Genomic DNA, 17300 nt, shown 5'->3' with positions numbered 1-17300 from the left:
CCCCCCCCCCCCCCCATCCCCATAAACAGGAGAGCGAGCAGCGGTAGCTTCTCGCCCATTGACCCAGTGTTCACACCATGATTTACACTCCTGCTGCTGCTGCTCAGGTTAAATGTGATGTTACAATAACCAAAACATGAAGCTTCTGAAATTACATTTTTACTGATTAACATGTTGAGAACTGATACAGGGAGGTGGGAAGGTTGAGCAGCACAAACACTTGTGTGCTATGTAAAGGTTTCTGTGCATCGGGAACCATTACTACACACCTTAAAGGTTTGTTGTTTTAGTGTAGTTTGGTTGTTAACGTGGGGTCTGGGGTCCCCCAGGGGTCCATCACGGGGTTCCTTGAAGGGGTATAATTTATTTTTTACTTTATTTCCATCCATAAGTAACACAATGACAGAATGTAGATTTGTTTTAATCATGGGTTCAAATGTTTTCTGTAATAAAACATCTAAAAGCACAAATCTGATCAGATGAGGGTCCTTGGTCTTGAGTTTAGGGATCCTTGACCACTGACTTACACCTAACCTAACCTGTGTTATCTATAAGTTATTGCACTCTGAACTCTTTCATACTGGAAATGAATGATTTTGAGGCACTGAACTATGAGAATATTTTCAGCTTGTTACTTTTATTCAAACACAACCGCTTGGCTGTGGGTTCAGATGATTTCTGCCACGTCGTCTTAGTTTCCATCCAAACCAGAACCAGCTCCAGGTACTTGGGTAAAGGCAACGGTGCTGTTCTGACATGAGACCTGCTTTGTCCTTGACTGGGACGCACACACCAGCTCTCCAGGAGTGTAAAAAAGAGTCTTCATGGTGATAATGATAACAGGGTTCTTTATTGATCCCCCCCTCCTCTTCCTGTGAAGATACTCTTTGATGAGCCCGTTAAAAGTGCTTCATAAATAAGTTTGCCTGGATTCCTGTGTCTATCAGGGGAGCAGAGGATCGCATGATGTCCAAAGTGCTGCGGCGCTCTGTCTCCATTGATGACAAGATACTGTATGTTTAGATAAGCTCAGGCTGGGAACAAAGTGATTGAGATCTCCTGTAATAGTGGGTCATTGATTAAGACAGTCCTCGTTGCGTAATGTCGCCGGCTGCCAAGATTAAACCAGAAGGAGAAGCCGCTCAACACGGACATTGTTCTCCACGCACAGCCCTATCATTGAAAATCGCTGATGTCACGGCCATCTGTGCGCGTCCTTGAGACAGACAGTTATTATCAATTTATTTATTTGAGTCTTGAATGAGGACTCTGTGTGAAACAAGGCCGTGCAAAAGGTCATTTACACTGACAGAACTGCACTGTCACTGCCTTCAGCTGCTGCCGCCTTCAGCTCAGAGCTCGTAGTGAACCTCTCATTCAGGCAACGCAGGATCTTTATGTTATTCCGATTTAAAAGAAGTGTATTATTCAGATGTATAGAGTGAGTGCGATTCACAGCTGAGAGGAAACAGTATTTCCCTTCTTTGCTAATTCACTGCTGGAGCATTTTATCCAACAGGAAGTGAACCACGAAATCAAAATGTAGAAAACATGATACCTGGTGATGGCATTAGATGAAATTTGACCTTGGGGAATATATTGAGAAAAAAACATGGGCTGAAATACATAAAAATATCCATACACCAATCAGACTCAGATTTGGAAGGAATATGGAAATGGAAAATGATCAGTAAATATTTTACGATGCAAGAAAGTGTGGAGAACATCCTGATTCACTCTTCTCAGTCTCAATAATGTTTTGGAGGTTTCATTGCAAATGAATCACAAGACAACAATACAAATGTGTACAACTGTGAGATTACAGACATTTGTACTTGCTGACTAATTTTTTTAGTATGGAAAGGAATTACACGACTGCACGGTGGCTGTCTGAGGATGTAACTTCCACAGGGGAAAAGACAGATAACAGGAAGTGGATGATAAAATCATTAAAAATAGACACCAGTTTATTACAGATGTTTGTGTATTTGCATGAAACTTCACATGGAGCTCCAAAACACCTGAATAAAAGTTTTCACATTGGAAAAAAATCCCGGGTTGACCATGGAGTTATTCAACAAAACACAAGATGTTTTTCATTGGCGGTTTTTTTTTGTTGTCCAATATTATGTGCTTTTACACAAAGGCAGTGCATGATTGTGACTTTACATTTCACCAGAAAGAAGGGGAAGGTTCTCCTGAATCGTATGATGTATAACACCTGAGAGATAAGCTCAGCATTGGGAAAAATATAAAATTACTGTATGTCCAGGTGTTTCTTTGTCATGTAGACCAACTAAATTAACTGAATAATGAACCTTTATTATGCATTTCCCTTAAATTCTTAACTTCTTTTGTTCTATGTTTTTTTTCATGTTTTTGTCCCTGCAACTGTTAATGTAGTAAAATGTAATTTCTAAACATTTCATTGCAGCAAACTGAAATGTTTTAACTTAAAGCAAAAGTCCTGCAAGTGCTCATTTTAGTTAATAAAGGTTAAAGTGCCATATTTTCATTTTATTTAGTTTTATTTTGAAATGTATTCTCAACATGTTGTTTTCTTTCAGAGCAGCCGACACGACAGATGTTTCCCACTGTTATTTTTATTGTTACAAATTTGTTTTCAATATTACAGCTTAAAAAATATCTCATGGTGTTTCCGTGGACCTGTCATGGACAAGGCTCGGCGTCCACCACGGGTTCACAGCGGTCCACCACGGCCCGGACTTCTCCGATCTGGACTCCGTCGTAGGTCCCGGAGATGGAGGTCCACTGGGTCTCTCCGTTACGGTAGGTGCGGCTGAGGCGAGCCGTGTAGGGGATGTCGGCTTTGATCTTGCGACCCTCCATACGGACTCGGCAGGAATGGTTCGGGGGGACGGTGAGCTGCACGGACACGGAATGGCTGAGCGACTCCACCACGGTGGTTCCCCTGGAGAACTGCAACGTCTTCTCGCCGCTCAGCTCGATGCCCCCGGAGCCGATGAGGGGGATTTTAGCTGTGATGCTGCCTGTGATGCCCAGCATGGTGGTTCGGCCGATGTTCCACGTCGTCTCCACGTCTGTGGTCTTTGAGATGGTGACTGTCTTCACCACCGCCTGGCACTCGTTGTTGGTGACCCCGGAGATACGCATGGTCTCAGGAGGATACTGGAAGATGGCGACATCATCAATGGCGTACTTGACGTCAGTGATGTGCTGGGTGTAGGCGTCCCTGTTGATGGCCAAGACCTGGTAGCTCTTGTACCAATACTCATCGCCTTCCCAAGGCAGGAAGAAGGCCTCAAACTGAGGAACAACTTTCCCGAGACCATACTTGTTCTTCCCGACGTAGATGCCGACTCCTGGGCAGGTCCTGACTGAATGCTGCGGCACTGAACCGTAGGAACCTTCCTTCCACTCCAGGAACTCAAAGTTGTCTTTGTTGACCAGGATCTCAAACTCCGGGGCGTAGTACTCACGGTCTCCGTAGGGGTAGCGGCAGTAAGGGCCCAGGCTGGGGTTGTAAAAGCCGGCCTCACACTTGTACTTGCAGACGTAGTCGGTGCGCTCGGTGTAGCCGTTGTAGATGGAAGCAGCTCCGTTGGGCAGAGCGCCATCCCAGGTCAGCCACTCCAGGTTTACGTTGTCAGCGAACATGAAGGATGAAGGCAGATCCTGCTGCTGCTCCAGGTCAGCAGGAGTCAGAGGACCAGACACCACATCGTTACCAGTGGGTTCAGGCACCAGGTCCTCCAGCTCTGGGTTCAGTAAGGAGACTGTGTAAAAGAATCAGACAGAGAGTTTACATATTAAACCATGTAGTACTTTTCTTCAAATGCCATTAGGTAAAAAAATCTGAAAATTATCTCTTGAAAACTTCAAAACTAAACTATGAACTATATGAACTTTGGACCTTTTCTGAGCTGTGAGCTCTTCTTCACGATGTCCTGCAGACTGGCTGAGGACAAAGCCAGCAGGGCCGACAGCAGCAACACCGACACCTTCATCTGGAGATAAAACACCAAAGGTTTTCAGTTAAAACCCTTTAAACTCAACATGTGAAATATAAATAAATATGTTTGTAAGTAACATTTCGTCCTGATAACAACTGAATGCAAAGATCTCTTCCATTTGGATTCTGATTTTAGACATTAGACTGGATTATTCCATCATTTCCAGACAAACCTATCGTCCAAATACCAGATGGGCCCAAATCTTTTGGGACACTACAGTAAGAACTCTGTCTTTTCAGCATTTTACACTGAAACACAACCTTTATACAACCTTTATCTCTGTTGCAACACAGAACAGTCTGAAATGATACTTATATATCAAAAGTTTTAAAGCATTTATACTGTCAGTATCCACTTGGAATTTACTATACTGTAACTATAAATACTGTAAGCTGCCATAGCTGCATATTTGCACATTTGTACATATATTTAGAATTTTTAGTCTTTATAGGTATTTTTTATCCTTGTTTATTTTTTAGTATTCTCTTAAATAAGCCTTGGACTTCTTTGAATATTGTAAGAACAATATAATATATATTTTTATATTATTGTATAATATAATAATAATCAAAGTAGGAATCAGGTTTCTTATTTTTCTTATATTTATTATTTGTATTTTATTTTATTATATTAATAATTATTTGATTTATTGTTTAAGTTCAATTAAGTTCAAATCAACAGCTTAATTAATTGGTACTGGGTAAATTAGTAAATAGCCTACCATATGCAGCAGAGCACACATTCACATTTAAGTATTGTTAAATAACCAGAGACACTGAAAGAGATGATGTTCTCTGGGAGACAGTTGATAAAGTCAAGTCCTTACGTGACAAGACAAAAGTGGAAATATTAAATCATATTACAATAACACTATATCCAATTAACGATCTTGATCACTATTGATTGTCCTGAGTCTGACTGACTGAAGGTGAAAAGAGACTGAGCAGCACTCACCCTTTACAGTCGCTCCCCCACTGAATCCTCCTGCAGTCACCTCCTGCTTTATATAGACTGCTTTTATGGCTGAATCATAAAACACACTCTGCACTTTCCCTCTGTTTGGGATCTAACTTTGACCAATAAACACAAACTGGTGCAGTGGGTTTGTTAACAGCTGATGAGGACACTCTGAGACCTGTCCATTACGGCGGTTTCTTTGATGACATCTAGCTCTTGTTCCTACAGAGACTGAATGTACTTATTGTAAGTCTATTTGGACAAATGCATCTGCGAAATTATTACAAGTGAATGCAATCAAGTATGTAAGTTTATTAATTACAGTAAAAAGACCCAGTAATTCTCTGTTGACAGAAATCATTGATCTAGATCTGTCAATGTGTCTGCCAAAGACCAATCCAGGTACTACATTTAAAGGACCAGTGTGTAGGATTAAGGTAGAAACTGAATATAATCTCCATAATTGTGTTTTCATTGGTGTTTAATCACCTGGAACTAAGAATTGTGTGTTTTCATGAGAGTGATCAGAATGAGCCCTTCATATCGACACAGGGAGCGGGTTCTCTTCTATGGAGCCACCATGTTGCACTGCCATGTTTCTACAGTATACGCTTGGAAAGGGAAGGGTGAGGGGAGGGGTATTCATTTGGTTTCAATCTGCAATCTCATCACTAGATGACACTAAATCCCTACACAGTGCACCTTTAATGGAAATCCATTAACACATTTTTAAGTGTCTTGTTGATATAGATAAATACATTTTAGGGAACATAATCAAGATCTTCAACATATCACAAACAGCGATGCCCCCACCTGTGTAGGGGAAAGAGAGGAATAGGTGGGTGTTGTCAGCATAGCGGTGGTTTCTGCAGTCAAGAAATCAGTTACAATTCTAATTTTAAATAAAGGATGGATGTCTTTAGCTGTCGCAATAAGTTGGAGTTTGGCTTTTTAGTGTCTTAATATGCACCTGTGGAACTTTACAAATAGCCTTTCTAAATAAATATATACACATATAAATGCTAAAACGTAAGAAAATTGCAAGTCTTTGGGGCAATTTCAATATTTGGACTACTCTCTTTGGCCCAGGAAATGTTTGGGTGTGCGGCAACTCTGGTCACACCCCAAACAGTGATGTCACACCATGTTCTTCAATTGGCAGCTGATGCAAAACATTTGTTGTAACATCACTGATTAGGGAGTGACCAAGTTTAGTTTAGTTTAGTTTATTTTGGTCATTTTCCAAATTATAAAACTCAAATACCTTGGTAGATAGACAACAAATAAACAAATAAACATTAAGTTAATGCTTTTTTTTTTTTTAGCACTAAAACAAAAGATAAACCAGAAAAAAAAGACAAGTTAAATATGATGCTATGGACTTGTGGTTGGAAGGTTGTTGGTTTTAATCCTTGCTAAGTCTGCAACTGCTTCTGTTGAACTACTGGGGAATGCAGCAAAAGAGGAAGTCCACACCATAGTTGGTTTATATTACTGATCACTTTAAATTGGAGGTTTCCTGTAGTATTATTAATGTGGAGGTTGAATTGGCATAAAATACAGACTATGAAAGTCTATTAGCATCTTCTTTCATTTACAACAGCCCTGCTGTTGTGTTCACGCTGATCTCTTGACCCATTATGAAATGAGTGCAGATAAATCCAGGATAAGATTCAGGATTATTAACATGCAAAAGAAAACAGACTGATAAGGAGGTGAGTTATCAGTTAGCTCTGTCCTCCAAACTATCATACCATATCAATGAGCTGCAGTGTATCAGGCACTCATAGCAGAACTTGATATTGTCTCTAATGAAGCTCCTCACATGACCCAAAGAAAAGTTAAAGCACTTATGTAAAATTGAGTTTGCCAATTCTTTTTATTGACTCATGCTTTGAACATTAAGCCAATCTTTAAAGGAATTAAAAAAAAGATGGTGGCTCAGTCAGCCTGGATTCCCAGCAGCTACAATTTGGACAAGGTTTTTCTGAAGCCTTCAACAGCATCTCACGGTCTTCATGCTCAGTCGCTGTCAAAATGGCGTCACATGATGACCTGCCTGACCCCAACCCAACTCCCCACGTCGAGTACATATCGATTTCTTAGCAAAAAATGTATTCTAATTCCTCTTGTCCTTCAACTAACACAAAACTGGTCATTTGTTGTTTGGATTTATAATTTAAATTAATGTATAAACATGCAGAAGAATCTAATATATGCAATATGTAATTTGTATGATTAGAGTTCAATGATTTACACTTGATCTTTCCTGCAGTTGTAGAAGATAATGAGCTGGGGACCATCATGCCTTCTACAATGTGTGGTGAGCATTTAGTGATCTCTCAGCGCCATCTGCTGGATTTATTAGATATTTCAGCTCTGGTCTTATATCACTGAGCTGAGTGAAGTATTTTGGCTTTTCTAAAATGTTATTCGGGACAGGTAGGCTCTTGTTGTAAAAACAAACTGTGGAATACATTGTAATTGGCTGAAATAAAACTTATTTAGTGGAGAATCGACTGTTCTGCTGCCTATATATTCTCCAACATTAGCCTGATCAATACATCAACGCATATAATGCAAAATGGGGGTTCAGACCTCAGGGAGGTCCAGACCTCAGGGACTTTAGAGGTGGTTATACTGGGGGCATAGGGAAAGAAATGGGGACACCGAATGTAAACATGACTCTTGTTAGTATACAAGACACTTATTAATCTTTTCAAAATTTCATAGGCTCTAACATATTTCACATATTTTTAAGATATATGTTAGATTGAGGTTTTCATTACAGTGGCCCTGAGAGCTCAATGCACTGCAGCTTAATAAAACAAATACAAATAGAGAAAACACAAACATGTGTCCGCTGGAAACACTTCTGTTGTGTTGTGAGTATTTGCAGCACACGTGTTGTCAAACTGATGGAAGATGTTTTATGAATTTGTTTGTGTTTTGCTGTAGTGTGTTGAGCTCTCAGGGCCACCGTACTTTATCAATAGTAGATGATAAGACAGGAAACAAAATGAGTGAGTGCCAGTGACGACAGGCAACATCGTCATCAACTTTCATTAATTTTCTCGGGATACATTGAGGGGTGACCCTCATTTTCAATGAGGCAGAGCTTACATAAGCAGAAAGAAAACAAACCAAACAACAAGAAATATAAAAATCAATTCCTAATAAAAACATTTGCATTAAAAAAAAAGAAAACTGTCCCAATGTTATCAGGGAATCGATATTTAAAGTGTGTTGTAGGTTATTCCATGAGTGTGGAGCACCAAAGTGGAATCCGACCAGAAGGGCAACACTGTGGGCTGAAATTAAGGTCAAACAGATAAATGACAAAAACTTTTTTCAGTGTCTTTGTGTAACCTCACCGCAGTTTTTATCCACACAGTAAAAATCTTTTTACATATGTACACACTTGAATTTCTCATGCAGATTTGTTTTACAGGTTTACAAAGGTTGATTTAAAACTACAAACATTGGAATTATTTGTAAACATTACTTTATATTTTATTTTGATCCTATACGGTTTAAAAAAGAAATTGCACTACTCACATAAGACTGCAAACTGATCGTGGCTGTTGTAACTCATGTATTAGTCGTAAGTATAGCCTTTGTTTTGATTGCTGACAGGTGTCAAAATTGGTGAGAGGAAATTATCTCATGTTGCAATTTGCAAGTAACAAAACTGGCAGGACAGGCCCAAGGCATTCCCAACCTTTTTGGCATAAACATCTTTAAAACATAGCAATATCTTCTTGGAACTACTTGTCACAGGCTCACCAGTTGCAATCAATCATAATTAAACTTCTATTTTTCTATTTTGTCAATTTCTTAGAGGCCACAATAGGCAAAATCATCCAGTAATTCATTAGACAAATGACAAAGATTAGACGAAAGTTCCCTTGTGGAGATCCTGACACCTACATTTCAATGGCAAGGCTTGGCGAATGGTACACTTTGACAGCGATCCACTACAGCACTGACTTCTCCAATCTGTATACCGTGGAACATTCCAGTGACGACGGTCTTGACGATCCGTCCGCTGTGGTAGGTGCGCGTAAGTTGAGCTGTAAACGGGACGTCTGCCTTGTACTTATGTCCCACCAGTCGGACTCTGCAGTGGTGGTTGGACGGAACATCGACCTCCACAGAAACCGAGTGTGAGATTTCTTCTGACTTGGAATGCCCATTTGAGAACTCTAGTGTTATCTCAGGACCAAACTCAATTTTTCTATCTGTGACAGAGGGGATGGCAGTCTTTATGGTGTTTTTGGCACCTGCAGAGATGGAAAAACTGATTTCCCAGCTGTGCTCCACCAAGCTTGTTTTTGAGAGCGTAGCTACTTTTACAACATCGCTACATGCATTGTTGGTGATGGAAGAGATTCGTATGGTCACTGGAGGAAAATAGAAGATATTACTGCTTTCAATTTTATACTTGATGTCAGAGATGTACTCACTGGCCACACCCCTGTTCATGGTCAGGACCTCATACCTCCTTCTGTACCAATATGATTTACCTCTCCAGGGAAGGAAGAAGGCCCTTTGCTCAGGAACTACCTTCCCAAGACCATACTTGTTCCTCCCTACATATACGCCTGACCCTGAGCAGGTCCCAACAGAATTCGCGGTCACTGAACCAAAGGAACTACTCTTCCACTCAAGAAACTCAAAGTTATCCTTATTCACCAGAATCTGAAATGAAGCGGAAATGTACTCCTTTTTTCCGTAGGGATAATAGCAGTAATGACCCAAATTGGGGCTGTATAAACCAGCTTCACACTTGAATTTGCAAACATAGTCATAGCGACGAGAACGACGATTATATATTGAAACGGCTCCATTGGGAAGAAAGCCACGCCAGGTCACCCATTCCAGGTTAGTGCCTTCAAAGTTTGTGGGCGGCACCTGACTGCGCCTGATCGCAAGCTCCACGGGCGGATTGAGAAGGGGTTCATCTGATGGCATGGAGTCGTTATCACTGATTTCAAGAATCCTTTCTCCCAGCTCTGGGTCCAGGAATGGGACTGTATGAAAGAGAAAGACAAGACAACAGAAAGTGAAACTACAGTTACTACAAGAAAAATTTGTTTTGTGATTTGGTGTAATCAAAAATAAAAAAACAAGAATCTGCGGCTTTGCTAGCAGCTCTGAGGTTGTACTTTAGGACAGTGACACTTTAAAGCTAAATGCTAACATCAGCATTTAACACATACTCACAATGACAGTTCTCACATGTTGATTTTTAGCAAGTGTAATCTTTAGGTACCATGTTTACCGTTTTAGTTTAGCATGTTAGCATGCTAACATTTACTAAATGCAAAGTACAACTGATGTTGACATTTCATTAATTTTGCGGGTATTTAATGAAGTAGGTGACTGATGATATTGCATTAATGTATATTATTGTAAAGTGGTACCAATAAACATATAAAAAATATTGGCTGAAGATAAATGAACAAGAGAAATTAATGACCAATAATTACCATCAGTCAGCTCTGTGAAGTTCACAGTGTCAAGTAGACTGGCCGAGGACGGAGCCAGCAGGGCCACCAGCAACAACAATGACTTCATCTGGAGATGAAATGAAACAAAATAAAAGTTAGTTATCCCTAATTTATAATAAACGATTAAACCAGTACTGGTGAGTAATTTAGTGGCTTAAGTGACATGTTGACCATAATGCAAAAGACCCGTGACTCAGTGTGGTGATAAAATAGCAGGAAAAAGGGAAGAGCAAATTTGAAAAAGAGTGTAATTTTACATGCATTAGTTTTTTATGCTCCTGGAAAGTAACAGTAGATAAAATAAATTGACACTTTAACAGTGATCCTAGTTTAAAAATATATTCTACAGATTCAAATATTAGTACTATAAATTACTACTGTGCAGACACATCTAAGCTCCTTTGTAACGGTGTCAGTTTACATGTGTAACCTCATCATCTAAAAATGTGGTAACATTAAGAAAAAGAAGAATCTGATATCAGAGTAAAATCTTAGAGATTACCACTTTTCTACTGTTAACTGTTTTTTTTAATTTGATGAGTTAACCGTTTCTTACGCTTGTTCAATTCAGATTGGATTTCTCTGATAAACTCAAATTCAATACATTTTCAAATCCTCTATTGAAAAAAATGTTTAACCCACAGAAGCATCAATAATGTGACAGTACTGGTTCACACTTTGATACATTCATTAAACCAGATTTAATACTTAATAAATTAAATAAACTTAGGAAAAAAATGCAGGGAAAAGTACTCACCATCTCAGTAAGCTTCAATTGGTCCAGCTCCGGTTCACTCCAAATATATAAGTCTGCAAATGGTTTCACTTTGTGCCTGACCTTTACCACTAATCACTAACTGGTCCAATGAGAGTCCCTAACACCTGTCCATCAAGGACATTTTTATTTTACCCTTCTTTCTTATCTGTTTGTGTGTCTGCCAACAGGATATCTAAGATAACACACAGATATGGCTTGGCTGTTACAAAGTGGACGGAAATGGGAAAATGAATGAAAATAAAAGAATAAAATAAACATTTTATTAGTCTCAGCTTTTAGCAACCTGGATTCTGAAAGGTCACATAAATCATGAACATGGTTTCCTTTCTCTTCCTGTCATGTAATGTGCTGTACATGTTACAGGCAACTTAATCAGACTTTGAGCATATTTGAATGATGAACACTCAGTATGTACTGTACTGCTGACTCACCTGACATTTAACTCAACTTTAAAACCAAGACACAGAATGAAAAAACAGAGGAAGTCAATGATTTCAAGTTCTTAAGAATAATCTTAGATCCACAACTCAAATTTGATAAACATATAAAGAAGATCTCAAACACAGTAAAGACCAACACTAATTGCTTCAAATTAGTTAGACAGTACATACTCGCTCAAATTTACTCCAGATATAAATTCCTTTACAACAAAAGATAAATGCTTCTAAAAGCAGTCAGAGCTGTACTCATATAGATAATTGTATCTTTTGTTAATTGTCTTTGTTTGACTATTTGTAGCTTGTTGTGCTGTTGTTGTCTCTTTTTAAGACGGCACATCTCTATAATATAGAGATGTGCTAACTAAACATATTATGTTTAGTTAATTGTAGGATAAATTGTGTTGGTTTTTATGTTGTTTTTGCTATTGACCATTTTAATTTTATTACACATGTAAAAGCCCGACTAAGGACAGGAGTCGAGAATTAGCAACAGCTATAAACTTTTTGTGAAGCACATTAGTTTCATACCCTGGATTGTCCCTAAAATAATCAAATAAATACATAAGCCAAACAAATGTCCTGAGGACGTTAATCAGACTTCACTTCAGTTCATTCGGGGGCTTATGACTGGGAGGTTACTGGTTTGAATCAACATAATCCAGCTCCAGAAATATTTGTGCAAGGGGAAAATGACAAATAAATCCTCCCAAAACATGCAGCATGATGAAATCATTCATAGTAACTACATACAGTGAATACAGTATATGGTGAAATCCACATACATGACAGGAAAACGTTGCCATTTGATTTTTAAGACCTTCACAGAAGGGATGAAAACATGATCATAAATGATCAAATCTAAATGTAAACAAGCCTCTACTTCCTTAAAAGAGGAAAGCGGGCCTTTAAAGTTAAAGGGGATGAAACAAAGGCTGGTGGTAAAATGGTTTACTGATTAAAGACAAAGATTTATTCAATCAGTAATCAGTTTTTATCCTGGCCTCCTCAATAACTGGGTTATTGTCCTTTCAAAATAAACTCACATGTCACTTGATAATCAAACAAAATATGTTTTTGTATCCTCCACCCTTCCCTGATGGTCACAACAGTCTGTACAAAAACACAGCCAGCATGTTAAAGATCAGGGAGTATTAACCTTATCAAAGAGAAACTACGAGATACGACTTCTTACTGTCATTAAAGTGTGAACCTTCTGAGTGTATCAATCAATCAATCAATCAATCAATCAATCAATCAATCAATCAATCAATCAATCAATCAGATGTTATTTGTATACAATCAGGAAATGACAAAACGCTAAAGATGTTGTGATAATAATAAAATAATACACGAACACACAAACATGTATTGAAATGAGTAAAACCAGAAATAAAAAGATAGGGTATTAAAAACCAAATAAAAATGAGACAAAATAATAAAGATGAAATAAAAATAGAATAAAAGTAAAACAGCCTAAAACGCGTACATAAATAGAAAAATAAATTAAGAAAATAAATGAGCCAACATTATTCTGCTGGCTAATGAAACCCTGTCAAGTTTGGGTACTTTTCCCCAGGCCTGCAGCCACCCTGTGTTTATATTGTAATCTAACCTGTTTTATTTATTCCTCTCCTGCCTCTGAGACAATCAACATTATCAAACACATTATAAAGGTGGTTAAAAATCATTATTTGCCCATGGAGGGAACCTTGAGTGCAGAGGAAGGCTTGTTGTTCTCAGGATGCAAGACTGTGTGAAACTTCTACATATAATTGCTCATGGTCAATATAAGGCTAAGAGGTGTTTTTAATATTTACCCGACCTCATCAATATGGGAAAAACATCAGAAACACTAACTCTGAGCATGATGCAGTACAATCCAACAGCACCCTACACTGCAGCCTCCGAAACGACCGTCAATGTTGAATCTCTATAAAACAGCTTGAATAGAAATTGAACATTACAACCGTCATGAAATGAGGATTTATTGCACAGCGATTGTAAAAAGGTGAAAACACCTGTGTAGGTGGACCATGCACATGTTTAGGCTTTACAGGAAGCAATATATTATGTTCAGTTTGTGAACTATATACTGTATTCACAAAGCATTTTATCTTACCACAAAGAGTACTCCTAAGTCATGCTAAAAGTTTTTAACTAAAAGTTTCTTCTGAGTCCTATTCACAAACCTGCTGAGACCAACTTTTACTTAGTAAAAGCAACAACTCCTGAGCTAAGAGTGCGACTCGGTTGCTATGGCTCAATTTTCATGGTTGAGCTCCCTTGGAAGAACCACAGCGATTGGTTGATGAAAGACTGTCTGTGCCGGTGAAAACGCAGGATTAACATCCCGCAGTAATAATAAAAAAAACCACTGAGAAATAAACGAATACAAATTTAATAATAACAGATTAGGTGCTGTTTACAAAAGTAATGCATTCTCCAAAATGCATCGGTATGATCAGGTTTGTGTCGACCTGGGAGAATTTAATTTTTACTGTAAATACTGTAGCTGTACCTGTTGTAATGCAGCTGTGGGTTGAGGTGTATGAAAGGATTTCCCCTGTCCCCCACCAGGTGACATCCAGCTGGAAGTTGATCCTTTCAGACAGCTGATCAGGTCACTCTCCATTCAGATCCATGACTCATGTGATCATGGATCCTGGACTCTGTACAACAACGTGTACAACTGTGTAGGTAGCATCAATACAACCTGTGTGTTGATGGTGGGATCTTGTTTTCCTGTTTACAAACACCTCCTCGTCTTGTGGTGGTGCAATCATTTTTACATGCCTTCCATCTCTGGCACCAATCACACCGATCAAACCGACCATGAAGCTGATTCATTTCTCTGTAGCTGTTGAACATCTAGCAGAAATCGTATGAATTGTCCTATGATGCGGGGTCACAGCGCATTTATTGTTTGGTGAATAGATCGGCTTTTCTCTGTTGCTAAGTAGCACAGCGTCGCCAAACACTTAATTTCCGCACTAAATCGGGTTGTTTCGGTTGGTAGGAGATGTTATTGAACCCTCACAAACTCCACAACGATCATTATTCCCTCGTGATTGAGTCTCGTGAATGAGAACGTTCATGGTTAGAGTGTGTTTTTACAATTCAGATGGAAATAAAATTGACCAAACCATATTAGTATCTCTAATATCTCCATTATTTCTGCATTATATCGACTGACCTTAACATAGATACACCAAACGAAACCAAAAGTCAGGCTCAAACAGACACCCACAGCCTGATATGACTCACCTGTTGATAATGGAGCTGAATTGGCTTCAAAACAAAAATGATCTGCCTTCCAAAGGTGGTCCAAAGGTATTTATTCTTTTTACTTCCTGATTCCTTTAATGTTTTATACGTTTTTCGTAAGTTATAGTCACATGGAACAGAGGCTGGAATTGTTTACTGATTAAAGATTTATTAGAGACAGCAGACTCAGCAATCAGTTTGGTTTTATCTTGGTCTCCTCAGTAGCTGAACTGTGTTCAACGAAACTTAATGAAGTTTTGCTTGCAACTGCCTCTAAAGCCACAATATCCAGTCAGAGACTGGAGTAGAAACTTGAATTTCTCATGTAGATTTATTTTGAAAGGTTTACAAAGGTTGATTTACACAAACAAACATTGGAATTATGTGTGAACACCACTTTACAAGTTCAAAATCATTTGGACCTTAATTTGAACCCATATGTATGGGGTGGAGTCATACGCATGACTTACCATTTATTGCCTGTTGTTGGGGACAGCGTTCTGGCCTGAGTTGGATTCTGACATCCCTATGAAAACACATTAATTGTATTAAATAAAAATGACTTTCCATTGTAGGACAAACAAGGACATTTTAAGCAGCTTTTCTTTTGACTATGAAATATTTTTGATGCACTCTAAGGACCTTAGAACATAAAAGATTTATCCATCATCCATTTAAACCTCATTTCTGCAAGAAAAACAAGACTTTGTGAAAATACCTTAACAAATTATATCAACAGAAATAAACATGTTTACAGCCTGGCACAAAAGTCTCTACAGCTAAATTTAGTTAAGTACAGGGTGAATTTTTTTTTTTTTTTATGACTTATTTTGTACTTTTATCTGAGAACATTTTTACACTGTGATTTTACTCCTAATGTAGTGAAAATGTCATTTCAGTAACAGTAGTTAATGACCGTTGACGTGCTGACGTCAGTGTAGCGTCTCATCTCGTCTCTGGAGCTTTATTGCTGCTCTGTCTGAACACAGTTAATGTTGCTCTTTTCTTCATCACAGTGACTAACTACCTGCTGTACATTTAAACTTACACTAGTTCTGCTTTAGCAATAAGAGCTTTCTGCTCCTCTTAATGACTTTCACTTATTGAGCTGTTGTTTACATGCTGTTTGGGTCAGCTAGCTAATTTAGCTTAGCAGTTAGCGCTAGCTTCTCTCTCTCTCTCTCGCTCTGTGTGTCTCGAACCAACAGGTGAACTTGTGAACAGAGTCTGCTGTTGTTGTAACTTCACTGTAGAGGATTGTGATGTTTATTTCATCTGCAGTGATGTCTGCTGTCTTACCTTCGACACACGGCTCCGCTTGCTAACAGGAGCCGCTTAGGTCCGAGACCGTCCCTGTACACAGCAGCCTTCCCTGTGATAGGCCGATACTCGTGACGTATAAACTAACGTCACGGTGCTGTGAGCGGGACACCGCGACACATTTTTGTTGAGTTTACAAAGCCAAATCACCCAGAACCGGAAATGGAAAGGGGCAGAAGAGTACTGACAGCTACTGAGAAGTGCCGGTCGGCAAGTAACAGTACGCTAATGAGTACCATAAAGAAGTGCCGGTCCAAGTCTGTTCCCCTACCGAGGTCCGTGTCCCCCTTAGCCCCGCCCCCAGCCCCGCCCTTAGCCCCGCCCCCGTACAAACGGTGCGTACCGGCCCACTTCAAGCACTGTGACGTTTACGTTTTATTATTTATCTCTCTGTGTTGGGTTTGTGTTCTCTCTGGGGTTATTTTGACTCTTGTTGTCACTTTGTAATCATTAAATGCAGTTTTTCAGTCTCTCGGCTGCCATGTCTGTTTGCAGTTGTTTTGCTTTTCTTTGTAGTACTTTCTGTCTCCCTGTGGTTTTGTCACTTTGTGGTTGTTGTGATTTGTTTAGTTGTCACTTTGCATTGCTTTGTGGTCATTTCTACTTCTGCTCTTTCAGGCTCTTTGTAGCTGCTTCGTGTCTCTTTCTGGTTGTTAGTGTCTCTTTCAGAGACATTTTGCAGCTGAAGCCTGGGGGCCCCACGACCCTTTGGGCCTCTGGGCTTGTGCTTGTTTCTCTCTATAATCCATCCATGCTACAGTTTGATCCTCTTTTAAAAAGTGTAGATATAAAACTAAAGTTCAGACCATAAACATCACAGCACCTAGATGAGAAAGGAATCAGGACTGGAAATATAATTAATTAATTTCCTTATCATCCTTTCTGTAACACTCTGAAATCCACACCCCTCTCTACTATGATTGGCCAGGTGTGTACAGGTGTAAAAATATAGTTTTTCTGAAATTATTTTTCCATATCCGGTTGAGTGGTGTCAGTGCACCAGCAGGTGGAGCTGTAACATAATGAGAGGAGC

General features: G+C 39.1%; 2 protein-coding genes and 1 pseudogene across 3 annotated transcripts in view; all 3 read right to left on the bottom strand.

Annotated features, from left to right (window-relative positions):
* Nucleotides 1-15441, bottom strand: part of LOC111645706 (natterin-3-like) — an 18750-nt gene extending 3309 nt beyond the window's left edge. Inside the window, exon 1 of the mRNA XM_087170661.1 lies at nt 15418-15441. Coding sequence (XP_087026787.1) covers nt 15418-15420 — 3 coding nt within the window. The 5' untranslated portion in view covers nt 15421-15441. The remainder of the gene's footprint in view (nt 1-15417) is intronic.
* Nucleotides 2584-16319, bottom strand: LOC111645701 (natterin-3-like). 2 transcript variants are annotated; one of them, XM_087170660.1, is made up of 4 exons: nt 16247-16319; nt 15418-15473; nt 3896-3989; nt 2584-3758 (listed from the first exon to the last, which is right to left on the bottom strand). In XM_087170660.1, exons 2-4 carry the CDS (start codon nt 15418-15420, stop codon nt 2671-2673), a joined length of 1185 nt encoding a protein of 394 aa, XP_087026786.1. In that variant the 5' UTR covers nt 15421-15473; nt 16247-16319; the 3' UTR covers nt 2584-2670. The 2 variants fall into 2 exon arrangements, with proteins under 2 accessions (XP_087026786.1, XP_023250768.1); XM_023395000.2 differs by lacking the exons at nt 15418-15473; nt 16247-16319 and adding an exon at nt 4950-4989.
* LOC111645703 (natterin-3 pseudogene) lies at nt 7973-9976 on the bottom strand (annotated as a pseudogene).
* Nucleotides 16320-17300: the final 981 nt, after the last annotated feature.

The sequence above is a fragment of the Seriola lalandi genome, unplaced genomic scaffold, assembly GCF_002814215.2.
Source record: "Seriola lalandi dorsalis isolate HSWRI2012SDOR001 ecotype SW California unplaced genomic scaffold, Sedor1 jcf7180002054955, whole genome shotgun sequence".
Lineage (NCBI taxonomy): Eukaryota > Metazoa > Chordata > Actinopteri > Carangiformes > Carangidae > Seriola > Seriola lalandi.
This window is presented reverse-complemented; position numbering and strand designations above follow the sequence as displayed.

Coding starts and splice junctions, on each gene's coding strand:
- LOC111645701 (XM_087170660.1), bottom strand. Junction 3,759..3,895: donor GAGCTCACAGCTCAGAAAAG/GTCCAAAGTTCA, acceptor TCTTTTACACAG/TCTCCTTACTGAACCCAGAG.